Source organism: Platichthys flesus, chromosome 12 (assembly GCF_949316205.1).
Source record: "Platichthys flesus chromosome 12, fPlaFle2.1, whole genome shotgun sequence".
NCBI lineage: Eukaryota > Metazoa > Chordata > Actinopteri > Pleuronectiformes > Pleuronectidae > Platichthys > Platichthys flesus.
In genome coordinates, this window is record NC_084956.1 from 17045534 (window position 1) to 17059907 (window position 14374).

The 14374-nt window shown below is 41.5% G+C and overlaps 1 protein-coding gene across 1 annotated transcript in view; it reads right to left on the bottom strand.

Moving 5' to 3' along the window:
* plpp4 (phospholipid phosphatase 4) overlaps positions 1–13987 on the bottom strand; it is a 46926-nt gene extending 32939 nt beyond the window's left edge. Inside the window, exon 1 of the mRNA XM_062400409.1 lies at positions 13555–13987. Within this exon, the coding sequence (XP_062256393.1) occupies positions 13555–13643 (89 nt within the window). The 5' untranslated portion in view covers positions 13644–13987. The remainder of the gene's footprint in view (positions 1–13554) is intronic.
* Positions 13988–14374: the final 387 nt, after the last annotated feature.

Consider the following 14374-nt stretch of genomic DNA (forward strand, 5'->3'; position numbering starts at 1 on the left):
CTGATCACATCAGCTTTCCCAAAGCCGCATGATTCCAGGAGACGTGCTCAGTCCCAATCGTCTCACTTACAAAAAGGAAAAAATGGGCAATGATTGATAAATGAGAGCCGCAGCAGGTGAGTCTCAGTTAATCACAAATCTGCAACTTACACACTCATCACTGCCGGAAGGGTATGCGTAAGTTTCCACACAGGAAAAAAAAAAATCCTGCATTTGCTATTCGTGCAAAATCAAATCTAAGTTCTCTGGCATGGCTCGATTAAAATAAAGATGACCGGATATCTGTGATTTAATAAAGCGTTGCTGCTGCAATTCGATTAGGAGCAGGACACAGTAAAAGAAGGGAGGCGACTGACAGACCGAGGATACATTATTGATTTAATCATGCCACTTTATTTCATTCATTATTGGACCTGTGGACCAGAGCACAGCACTGCTTCCTTGACGACTAATGGGTGCTTTTGTGGGATGTTGACTGTTTCATGGAGGATAACTGCTCTTTTTAGAAAGGTGAGTTTAAATCAGGCTATAGCATTAATCTACCTATCAGATTACCGTAAACTGAAATCCTACATTTCAGGCTATACCTTTTTGGGTGTAAAGAGACCAGACTGCAGGGAAATGTGAGGAAACAGAAGGTTTTAGGCCTGAAGGTGAAGCTTTGTGGCTGGTTATAGCAATGGGATGAAGCCTGGAGACAGAACTGAGACCTGGGGACTGCGGGTTTGGTGTCTCTAAGGAGAAGAACATCAATTCTAATATCCATTTCTAATATAATCGTCGCTGTTCTGTGGAAAGGAAAATGTAGAGCCACCTGCTCTCGGAGGGAAATCACATTAAAATCCTCATCTCAATTACAGCAAACAGCATTTTAATGTAATCATATTAAATAAATGAAATTACTGCAATGGACGTCGGACATTATGTTTTTTGCCTACAGGTATCCAGTATGTATTATCCCATGCAAGTCAGAATTCTGCGAGTACAATAAATGTCACATCCCCAGCTCCGTCTCTGTTTGTGTCCGTGCTTACAGTCAGGCTCTTGACCGAGTGTGTCAGGAATGCACAGCACTGGTCCTGTCACATGCGAGGCAGGGTGGGTGGGAGGGCGGGAGGAGGCGAGTGAGATAGATGCTGAGTGACACTCTGCCAGCACCGAATTCCCCGGAGAGGTCTCTTCTCAAGTTGGCTAAAGGGGACAGAAGGAATAAAATACCAGGCAGAGCTCTGGTGGTGTAGGGATACAGAGGAATAGGATGCTCTATCAGTGTTATGTAGCTGCTCAAAGTGGTGGGATGTAAAAAAGTACATTTACTTTGGTAAATGGTTTGTATTTATATAAAGTTACTTGTGTACATTTTTCATAGCTGTACTTAATTTAAGTGCATTTATATTTCAGGTTCTGTCACTTGTACTCCACTACATTTTTTTTTTCAATAAATTGCATTCCATGTCAACACTGTTTTATGATAGTTACAAGAATGTATTAATAACGAGAGGTGAACAGGTTCATCGATTCAATCAGAGCAGGTAGGTAAGTTTAGAGCCCGCCTCCTTCAACCAGAGCAAAGTTGGCCAGCAGCAGCTCAAGAGCCTTGACTGAGACTCAGCCATCCTGACTTAATAGACCGTTATATTAGGGAACAGGCTACACTTGGCAAGTACTTTTAATAATTAACACTGGGGGGAAAATGCATGCCTTCGCTACCACAGCAATATTACAAAAAGCAACTTTGACTTAAAGTTTCTTAAATCTGCGAAATTCCCCATCATTCTATCCTTACAAAATTAGACCCCAAAAATAAAATACATATTTGGGGGCATTTTGCCTTCATTGATCGGACAGTGAGAGTTAAGACACACATAATCACTTGGTTGAAACAAAAACAATGAGTTTCAAAGGGAGATATATGATAAAGATAAGATTAGGGAGATTCTCCAATACATTAGAGGTTTTTTATCAAAATTGGGTGACTAGATTCTTGCTCTCAGGTCGGGCTCAGTGTTGAGTTTAGATCTGTGCTTTGTTTTTAGTAGGACAAAAGCAGATTAGCCAATCTCACAGAAATAGGAAGTGGCAAAGGGAAGCCAAATGCTCACAGCCCTCTGCCCTCTGCTCTGTGAGAGGATGTTGCCTCTCCACACCGAGCCCGGATTCACTCAGAGGCTCAGCTGTAATCTCAGCCTCCGGTTAGGGTCAGATGTCACCTTGATGAACTAGTCCTCTTCTGCAGACCTGAAATCAGCAGGTGCTTTGGATGCATTAAATGGATCTATCAAGACTGAGCACTGAAGTACTTTTGGAGGAATCACATCAGGGAAGACGTACGCTCCTTCAGATGTGGAATCACTGAGGTAGCTCCACAATCAACTTTGCACAGATTCTCGAAGGAATCAGTACTTCAAGTCACATGGCCTACTTCTCCAGCTTTTGAGTGAACACGCTGATCTTGTCTGTCAGGTGAGGAAGGTGCTTGTCTCTTAGTAGAGGCTGTGGATTTAAGTCATTCAGCTTTCCAAATATATCACTGAAATAGGCCAGTTTCACCAGAGGCTGTCAGTTAACTTGCACGTCAAACAAACGCTCCTCCTCCAAAGTTTCCTCCCTGAGCTCAGACACGTAACAACATGGAGCACAGCGGAATGTTCAGCTACCATCTCCTCACAAAGTGTAGGGAACTGCCGTGCTTAAATAAACCATGCTTCCAACATCAGTGAACCTCATTTAGCTCAAGGATAACCTGCTCTGATACTGGAGCTTTTCTGTGTATGACACAGAGCATCCATTGCACATGTGGCTCTTGATTAGTGCCTGTGAACCCTTCCTCCTCCCTGCCATGGCCCGTGCACCATCCATCCAAACACCCACACAATCCTTCAATTCAACAGGTAGCAGTCAAGAAGCCCAAAGAGCTCAGCAGACAGCACACTGTTGGCATTAAGGTCGGGCACTGAAATCAGCTGCCAGTCAGACATCAGATCCTACACACATGATCCCTACTGGACCAGATCAAGCCTAAACTGTACTGAAGTAGTTGCCCTGCTCACGGACAACATCATAGTCACAACTGAAAGGATTCCGACCCTGGGAAGTGCAGCAAAACGTTTTAAAACAATTCTGTGTAAAGTGAGGAACACAACAAACCCAATGAAGCACCTGGTGAGATACATTTAAACCTCTTTATTATGAAACTGTTATTAATTATTGTTTATTCATTATGGGATGATGCTATGATTGTTTGTTTTGTACCAATTTATATTTGTATATTTGAAGTATGAGTATATTTCAAACAAAATATGTTCGATCTAAACGTCTATTTTGCCTTAGCAATTAAAGAGCTGTTATTTTCATGGACCATTGTTTTGTCAGCTCAGTCATACAGCTCACGTTCAAACATTTATTGGAGCTTTAGAACAGGTTTAGCTCCAACTTAATCACTCCCCCAAATGATTAACAGGAAGTAAGGGGAGTGACTAGCAAATACCTGTCCCCCCCGTTGGAGCCTACAGGTGGATGCTGTGGTGGAGGAGTGGAACGAACCGCTGGAAATACTGGAGCAGCAGTGCGAGCAAAGGGGATGAGGGGAAATTTCTCTCTGCTTAAATAGACAGGGAGTTCTTCAAGGTCATTTGAAATCAGTGACATAAGTATGTGTGATTGACAGAAGGGAAGCTTTCACTTTTGTGGTGTTGTCGTAGTTGAATCCACAGCTAAAGCTGTGTGTGTGTGTGGGGGGGGGGGGGGCACAATTCTGTGCATGGTCATGTATGATGCTGTCAGTGCTTTGTTGTTTCTCCGATGCGGCTTTCACAAAAGGATGTTCCTGCTGAGTTTCCGACATAAAACACCCACTGGTCTCTCCTCATCCCCCTCCACTTTCACCGTGAACAGAAAAAACAAAATCGGTTTTGTCTTGTTTCCTTGACTTGGTTTTCGGTTGTCTTGATTTTCTCAGAAGCGGTGACTGTTGTTTATTTTTATCCCATTCAAATATATCTCCACAGAGTCTCTGTCTGAACACCAATTTCTAATATGTAGCATGGTTTGTTTATTGTTACAGGGTGGGGGGGTTCCAATATCAAAGCATTAATTCCCACTCAATGACACGCACCTACCCTGTCATTAGTCTGTATCCCCCATAGGGTGGGAGGAATACACGTTGAGAATTGTTGATTTATCTGTGATCAGCTCAGACCAACACCTGATGTTTCTAAACAGAGCGTGCAGACAGGTGACAAATGCAAAAATAGAAAAAAACGATATTCCATCATTGGAAGTGTTTTGATAATGGTGGTGGGGAGAGCTTTCTAAAATGTTGATCCAAACCTTTTTCATTTCAATTTCTTATCCTCTTGAAGGCGATGAAGCACGGAATCATTTGTTTGTCATACCCCCAATTAAAACAATACACGTTGAAGCGTCTTTTTATTTTCTCTGCTTATTTCATTTTAGAGACAAATAGGGTGGAGCCATGCTGGCAGACATAAGTTGGATCAGCAGGGAATCACAAAACGGGACCCAACCACTGCATTAAATCTGTTCAGCCATCTCAGCTGCTCCCTGTTGTCATTGACTAGTAAGTGACCATGTATTCATAGCTACCAATGATCAAACCTGATGAGTGTATAGCTAGTGTTACAATTTACAGACCCTGTACATCCACTGGGGATTTAAGATATTCTGTGGACGGACATGACGTCGCCAAACTCCAAGCAATGATAAAAATGTCGATGGAATCGAAGCGAACAGGAGAGTGAGGCAGTTGTCAGACAGTCTCTGACTAAAGCTCAATTCAGCCCCAATAATATGAAAAATGAGTGTGGTACGACTTTACACTATACACACTTTTCAAAATACCCTTACAGGCTCAGTGTGTATCAAGGGGATCTATGGCAGGAATTGAATATAAAATGATTCTAGTGTGTCACATCTAAATAGTTTTTTACAGTAACCCAATGTGGACCAATTTAACAAAATATTACATTTTTTAAACTTCCTTTGGTTGTAATCCAATAATCTTGCATGTACAGTATCTATCTGGTATATGTTTTGCTATAACAACTCCTTCTGACACCTGGATTTAGTCATGTGGTTTTGGATTGTATGTGGTGTGCTTCTCTTCAGCTAAGACTTTCATATTTCAAACATATTTCAAAGTGAGAAAATTGACAGACTAATGCACTAACCCTGCATACCAGCTCCCTCAGGACCATTATACCAGCAGCTTGTTTGAAGTGAATGATGGCTTGACCACACGGAAAACGACTGGGTTCTGCCACACACTGGTGATACATAGAATGTATATGTTTTGGCAAGGCCTATTTCAATTAATTAGAAATTGAATACACAACACAATGCAGTGTAAGAAAGAGTGAAAAGGGTCTGGACACTTGTATGTATGATTCACCCTGTGCTGTGGCAAAAAAAACTGAGCTATCACTCTGGAGCGCATTTCTCAAAGAAACCACAGAGGAGTCATCAAGGAAAGAGTCTGGTCTGACAGCAGAACCCAGGGGCCTGAGGGGGACACACACAGACTCTCTCACACACACACACACACACACACACACACACATGTGGCGATGAAGGCTTCTCCAGAAGGAAAGGGGCTTGCTTGTTTTGAGCTTTGGGCCAGGGGACTCCAAAATATGTGTTTGTGTGTGTGTTTGTGTGTGTGTGTGTGTGTGTGTGTGTGTTTGAGGGAGACTTTTTCATCTCCTCAGCCTCTCTTCTGTCTTTGTACAGATAATGGTATGATTCAAGAAACGGCAGTAATGGAGCAGATCTAAGAATATACCTGAGAAAGGGACTGTGGATGGAAAATTGAGGTGCAAGACATTGTGATGGGATGAGGCGTGAAAACTGTGAGTGGATCTTCCTCTCTGCTTCGACACTGAGTCTACAACTTCAAGGTCTGCAGAATCCACCCCCCTGCTCAGGGTCCACCTACTGAGCTGCAGTCATGGTTCAGATATTTCTTCTTCTGCTGGCTAATGGTGAGTTTTTACAGAACATTTGCAGACAAATAGAGTGAATACAGGAACAACCATGCACAAAATATCATGCACTATATTTCTATAATACTGTAGCAATCGTTCACAATCTCCTGGGCTTGGAACTGATATTGATACATTTCATCAATAAAACATTGTTTAATTCTGTTTCTTGTCTCATTTATAATGAGACAATACATGTTTAGGACGAAGAAGGCAACTCTACAAAATAAAGCTAACTTCAGTCAGGAAGGCTGTGTTCTTGTACATGTGTCCTAAAGCATTGTTCACGTGAGACTCAGACATGGGAACTATACGCAAGCACAGAGGCATTTATGGTCAAAGCGCTGCAATATGAACCAAACCACTAGTGGGCATAAAAAGAAAATAGTTCTGTGGATAAAGACACAAGAAATTGAGCCAATAAGCTGCCTAGCACAATCAAAATAGTTTTCAGGCCCTCTGTGCTTGATGATTCGGAGCATCCATCCCAGCTCCACCAGAATTAGCAGGACTGCACCCTGTGTTGTCAGAATACCTTATTTGGGGGTTTTAACAAAGTTCTTCCATGAACGGTGCTTTACAATTAGTTTGAGTTTGATCGATTGATTGTTACATTCGACTAAGTCCTCCACCCTGAGTGACCATGCAGGTTGTCTCTCATCCCTACCCTCAGATACAACATAACCAGGCCTATGTTGTCTTAGTAACAAGAATACAGCCCATATAGGAGTACACTGTTGATGTTGTGGAAGCGTGGCGCATTCGTGAAAACAACCATCTTGTTCAACTTTTGGATATCTCGTTTGATAGTTAGATTGAAGAAATTTCATCAGCATGGTTATAATGATATATAAGCAGCTAAGGTCATCAATAAAAGAAATAACACTGGCTATCAGCTTGAAACAGGAAATGAACACCAGGTGACAGAAAACAAAGTCTGTTACCACTGTTATCGGTAACCACGATATAGCAACAGAATCAGACGTTTTATGTGTATCTTTTTATAGTAAATTCTCATCGTCTAATAAATTGGTCGACTAATAGGAACGTGGCGAAAAAAGACTTGGTGTATTCCTTTAAGAGGAACTGGTGTAGCGAACAGACGGTGAGCTGCCCACAGGGAAATAAAGAGATAAGGTTGGATAGATGACAGAAGGGACGGCGAGACATAATGAGCTGATCAATTGATTGTGGAGAGTGAAATGCCTGGAGGCTTAGAGCAGTGACATACTGAGCTGTCAGGGATTCCCTGGTCTTGCTGTGATAGTCAGCTGCCTTTGCTGCCTTTGGAATCACGGTTATTTCTGCAACATCACCTGCAGCGGTTTGCTGATCCTCCCTTTCCTCCCCTCCTCTGCCTTCCCTCCTCTGTCCAGCTGCTAAACACAAATACCTCCATTCTGCTCATCTTCTTCCTTTCTTTTCTATCTGCCTCGGCCTTTTGTACATTTCCAATCCATCTGATCATGCAATATCATTCTATATTTTTCATTGACCTCTCATATGCTAAATTTACCCTCTCACCCATCAAATCTGGCGTAAAACACAGAAATCATTGACGCTTTCAACTTTGTCTTGTCAAATTATCATTTGTTTGTTAAGTTTAATTGAACACCCATGAATAGCCTTTTCATAAGCTCTGAGTGGACAGAGTAATTAATCAGGTTTATTTTACATGATCAAGCATAACAATGGTTGCCTTCTCCTAGGACAAAGATTGAAAAATGAACAAATCTTAGAGGTCACACTCTCTGTTTTTTTAAATCCCCCATCTCTGTTGGAAAGTGTTTTCTTGTCCCTCAAGCCACAATCACTTGTGAAGCCTGTAAACGGCATTGTTTTCTTCATCTCTAAGATAATGGGGGTTGCAGATTGGATGACCTGTGATTATGTGCCTCAGAGGCTGCTGATGGTAAAATAAAAATGCTGAGAGAGAATACACAGATAAAGAAAAGTAAACGCATGGCAAATGAATCATGAGCACATGAGAAGAGAAAGGCTCAAACTGAGAAGCAACACTGTGTGTGTGTGAGGAAATAGACACGGATTAACAATGGTGTGCATGTTGGACTTCCTCGATCAGCAGCATTGAGATTGAGGTTTTTGTGGATTGAGTTTAGGATAAAATGTAAATCATAGCGTAATCCAGCTTCTTTCAAAATGACATTACAAGACTCCAGACTTAAAACAGAGATTTTCTTTTGAGAACAAAAACGGGTGATTACACATGTGATAACAGAATCCTTTACACTTGTCTGCTACCAGCAACAACAAACTAACTTCTCTCAGCATTGCCGTTTCCACTGTCTGCTCCGATAGCATTATGGGTAATGTACCGATTGGCCCCTAAATCATTTCCTGTACCTACATCTACTGAAATGTAAAACTTTACTCTAACTCAATATTTCTTACGTTAACTGTATTTACATATATATTGTTAACAAACATCGGTTAAATTAATTCACAACAATATATGAATATGCACATCAGAGTCGGTTCAGTACCACTATCAATGATCCTGTAAAGTCATAATCTTTAAGATGAAGTCAAACTCCCTTTTTGATTACTTTTATCTGCAATAGTCAGATTCAATGTACATTATAATCAATCTCTCTATGCGTTGTTGTTTTTTTTGGACATGGCTGAGTCTGATATTCTGAATTCGGTTGCCTACCAAATCATGAGGGAGTTACATTAAACAATGCCTGCATGTAATGGATCTGTTCCCCACTGTCTAAGTGCCTACCCCACCCCACTGTCTAAGTGCTCCTGAGCAAGGCACCTTACTCCCCCAACAACTGCTCCCTGGGCACTATGCATGGCTGCCCACTGCTCTGTGTGTCCTCCTGTGTTCACCAGATGGGACAAAAGCAGAGAACAAATGTTCCCCCATTTGCATGTCGTGTGTGTGTGTGCATGTGTGTGGGACCAATAAATGTATCCTCTCTTCTAATCCAGCTCAATTGTATGAATTGTATTTCATTATGTGATATGAGCCTCACTGTAAACTGCACACTCTCTTTACTCGACACCAGTGCTGGATTTAGTTACTGCACAGGTAAATGGGACATACTGTCACCATTGTTGTGTTAACCACGATCAGTTATTAAAAAAGAAATGCACCTACAACCACAAAGCAACTGGTAGTTTGGGCATTTTCTGAAACACAACAGCGGGGCAGCCCCATAAACGTAACTACATGTGACTGAGTGATATACACCACTGGTCCGCCGAATGTGTCTTGACTGGGCGAGAGTCTTTCCAAGCAGAATTTGGCAAATTTCCATTAAAAGTAGTTGTTTACAGCAGTTCCACCAGAGTTTAAAACCATGTCTCCACTTTTGCAAATTGACCTTACCCAGTCAATAGCAACATAACAGCTTTTGAACTACGGCCTTGTTAGTTTGCAATGGAGGAGCTAATGGAGCAGGCAGGAGCAGTCACAGTGAACTGTTACAGTGGATGAAGAGCTGCAGGTGAAAGGCTGTGCTCATCCAACTCCTTAGCAACCATCTCCACCAAGGCTTAATGTGCAGATAACTGGGCAGAATGAATTTACATTGTGGTTGTTATCTTTTCTAGCGGACTTCATTATCAGAATAATATAACCTTGCTATGGTTACACTGGTTATACTTGTTGCTCTCCTGCTTTATTTCTCAGGAAGTGGCCGCTCTAAGAAGTTTTATTGTACAGTATCATTAAGGTAGACTTGGTGAAATCATGGACAATGTTGCCAAACAAATTTGAAGGATTCCTCCTTTATTTTCAGCTACATTTTATGTTATCATCAATCAAATAACTATAACACAAATAACCAACATTTTCCTATATTACATGTACATTTCAATTCATTTCATCCACAGACACAATGGGTGCTGATGACTCTGTAACCAATTCTCTATTAAGAGATTTTCTCCACAAAACCAGAGCGCAAGAGCCTCCATCCCTAATGTGCAAGCTCCACAATCCGCTTACTCACACACAGGCTAAGGCCTCTACTTCTCCCCAACATAATCACAAGGATTTCGGAGACATGCCGTGGCTCTGGACGATGTCCCAGGGCTGCAAATAAACAAGTGAGCCCAACACTATTATCCCAGTGTATTCAACCCAAATCACACTGGATATTCTGCAAGACTACATGTATACACTTTAACACTTTCCCCTTTTTTGCTGTTATATCAGCAATATATATATCGTAGGTAAGTTTAAAGTAATAAATAATTAAACATGCAATATAGACACCAGGAAATATTAAAAATAGCAATGATTTGTACAAGGCAAACAGCAGTGTAAACAGCATTGCACTGCTGAAATTAAGATAAATGGCACGAACGATACTCTGCTATAACATTGTCCATTTTGCTACAGGCCCAAACCGTTTGAAAACAAATCTGTTATATTTTGTTTTGTACCTCCATCCAAAAAACAGCAGCCCTCTTCTCCAGCCAATCACTCCATCAACAAGCTTTCAGATTGCACTGATTGGAGTTCACAGAAGAGTTTTTGTGCCTCTCCATTTGTTCTGCCTCGGGTGTGAATCTGTTAAATCTCAAATTAGAGCTCTCTAACCGCATGTTTACACTCCACTGTCATGATCTCCTCTTCTACGTGGAACCAATAAACTGATATTTACTGGAATTAATCTGCCTATTCATAAGTCCAACTATGAGCTCTGGAACAAAATACACAGAAAGTTTCTACACTGAGCTTGCTGATTGATTGAAGACATGATCTCTTCAACACAACCACTCAAGGAAGAAATTGCTTCGTGGTATTTGTCTTAGCTCCTGCTTGTTGTGCTCTGGATTACAAGGGAAAGTGAAATAGCATCAATCTCATTATCCTTTCTTTCTATGTTAAGCAGCCTATTTCTGATGTAGTTGTCCGCTTTTGTTTTTTCCACTTAAATGTCAAAGATCCATTTACATTTAGATTACATTTTTTGTGTTACTTTTGAATGATGTGTGGGTCCTGGGATGACTACCAAGCTATTCTGACAGAATGCCCTTCGTGATTTGATGACTCTGGGTTGAACTGAACATCTTAGATTTGGCCTTTTGCTGAGGTCAGTGCACTTCCTGAGGAATGGAACAGGCAGGTCAGCTAGGCAACCAAACACAAATGAAATGCAATATTCCCTCTAAGGCAGTTTATCTTTGGCAAAACTTTAAATGTGAATAAACTCCGAATTCATGGCTCTCAGATTGTGTGGGTGAGTCTACAGAGAATGAGTTGTATGTATAAAATTGACAATCTGAATTATTCAATCAGTGTCACTGACTAAAGAATTGTCAGACTTTGCATTTGATTTCTGACCAAATATCTCTCTCTGATGAATTCGTATCTTCTTTAGAGCTTCTTGTTGAGTCTTAAACCCTGTCCACACTAATGTTGATATTTTGTGTGAAACAAAGGTTTTCCATGCTTCTGGGCCTCTCGTCCAGATGCAAACAGTGTTTTAAGTCACTTAAGCTCAAAATTCTCAAAATCTGTTACAAAAACTGTTACTGCCCAAGAGTCTTATGGAAACCATGATGCCACAGCTTATTTTGCACATGCCCAGCAATAGAAGAATAATCTCACTGAGCATGCTAACAATGTTCTTATCTGGCATTGGGCGGATCGTTGATGAAGACTTTATCACCACTTAGTGGCATGCGTGTTTGAGCATTTGTCACAGTGATTTTTGTGTGTTTGGACATTACTTGTAAAACGAGGGTCTTGTGGACTGGGATTTTTTTTAAGTGTATCTGCAGTGTAGACAGAGCCTAAATGGTTCATATACGCAGATAAACCTATTTCTTACCCTATGATGAATCTACACTGGACTACACTTTCACAAAAAAGTGACAGTTTAATAAAAATGTATTTTACACCTCTAGTGACGAAAACTACAGATTCTAGTTGACCCCAATTACCCTGCCTTCACCTAAGGCTTGAAGGTGAGAAAAGAACAGAAAACTGCTGCCCTTCAGGGCCAGAAAGCAAATCTCTCTGATCTGCTGGGCTCAACACAACAATTACTGCCAGCCCCAAAGAAATGTGTAATAGCAAAAAATCCCTTTGACAAGATACATGATTGAAATGTTGCATCTTTGGACTAATACAATGGAATAATGGAAATAGGGCTCCTTGTTACAGCAATATTTATCTCTGTCCAGCGCCCATACAAAAATGTCTAGACTCTGGTATCAAGATGACATGTGTGCGTGTGTTTAAACATGAAGACTGTTGCATTAAGTATTTGTACGTGGTCATATAGAAGAAGTATATACTGTATATGTATATGTGTAACCAAATTAATCTCAGTTTAGGAGCACTGCTGTGAGTTTAAAGCAGATTGAGTTTTCAGACAGGGCTCCATAACAAATACAGTTTATTAGCCTTAGTTTTCTGTGCAGGCTACAGAAGAGGAAATGCGTGTAGTAAAACTCAATTCATTACAGTGATCAAGGACTTTGTGGCTGAGGCTTCTGTGGCAGAGTATAGCAGTTAGTTGATGATATGATATTTTGTGAAATTGTTTTTTTCTATTTTTTTGTTTGTGGCCTCCAGCACTGGAATACCGCAGCAAATCAGCAAGAATTATGAATATAGCAGACGCTCGCAAACACACAAACACACACACACACACAGACCACACACACACACACACACAGACACACGCACACACACACGCATACAACAAGATGCCTCAATCGCTTCTTTGGTCAGATCCCTCCAATTGAGTTTGCCCATTACCAGACGCTGTAAATTTGCAGCATCATCATGTATATCCCTTTTGGTAGACCTACACCAGATAGCAATATTAATGTGCATATATATTTATGCAAGCAGTTTTCTACACAATCCATATCACATGGGCAGATTTTTGGTTTTCTTTCTTTCAGAGATATTGTGAAAGCCAAAGCAAGGTGACTCCTTTCAGCTAGCAGGATTATTATTTAATTTTTTCAAAACACATTAAGCTGCGAATTAATAAAAAACACAATCATGATGCAAACGAGGTTTAATATGCCTTCAGGCTAGAAAAAACTATTAGTCATTAATGTTATGCTAGTTTTAAAGGCTGCACATGTGAGGAACAACCTTCTCACTGTGTCATATACAGGTACTCTGTATAAACATCACCTAATGAGACTTCCCCTCCAGCACAATTTCTTATGGAATTGATCTCTTTACCTAACAATTTAATAATCTCTAATGAAAAATAATATTATGAGCTTATCGTCCTATAATGGTGACACATTGTGATTTATAACATGAAGTAAAATGCTGCCGGATATTCAACTTGTTTTTTTACAACCTGTTAACGCGGCGTGTGTCCGCTGTCCTATAGTGGTTAAATAGAGATCTGTCCATGGTGCTGAACTGCGGCTCAGCAGAGACCTGTTCGTCCAGCACCACACCGCGGCTAAACAACCTGAATACACCACTAAGCACATGGAAAACCTCAGGCAGGAAACTGAACACACTGTCAAGGATCACTGCAGACGAAGCCTCACTACATTTCTCAGGGAACAGGAAGACAAAAAACTCAGTGGTACTCACACAAAAACTCCGAAGAGCAGAACTCGGATACCAATCTCCAAAGCCAGTTCTCGCATGTATTTCCTGCGGTCCGGAGGCGGCACGTTCATGCTTCTCAGATAATCCGCGTATTGACACGGAATGAAGGCGGCTCCGGTAACTTCTGGATGATCCTCACTTTGTATTCCACCTTGACAAAACCTGCGCGTCCCACAAGCGGCTGCTCGCTAATCACTGACGCCGCGCGTCTCCATCGCGAGTCGGCCAAGCTGAAGCAGTCTGCCCTCCGCCTCCTCCTCTTACTCCTCCTTCTCGCCGGTTCCCGTCTCCGTTCCTCTGCCTCTGTTTCAGGCACCTCAGGCGATTTTCTTTTTTATTGCAACTGTGTGGCTGACAATCTGCTCCTCTATCGAGTCAAAGTCTCCCCCAGCTACTCCATCAATCAATTACTATAAGTGGGATGTGGGCTGGAGTTTTGTTTGAGCTGGAGAGGAGGGAAAGTGATGGAAGAGAGCAAGGTAAGGAGGGAGAGACAGTGAACGTCACCAAGTGTGTGAGTGAGTCTCTCTCTCTCTCTCTCTCTCTCTCTCTCTCTCTCTCTCTCTCTCTCTCTCTCTCTCTCTCTCTCTAATCACTCTGGAACAGGACCTCAGAACCAGATGACTGAGTTCAGCCCCGGTGTCCAGTAATGCCCGCACAAATAAATCCTCATAAATAATGAAGCAGTCGCAGTAAATGTGACAGTAACAGTGCAGAGAACCACCCATTTGGCGCGGTCATGGGAATGCGCTCATTGTCACAACCATCTAACGGCTGCTGGAACTAATCCATCAACGGAGGC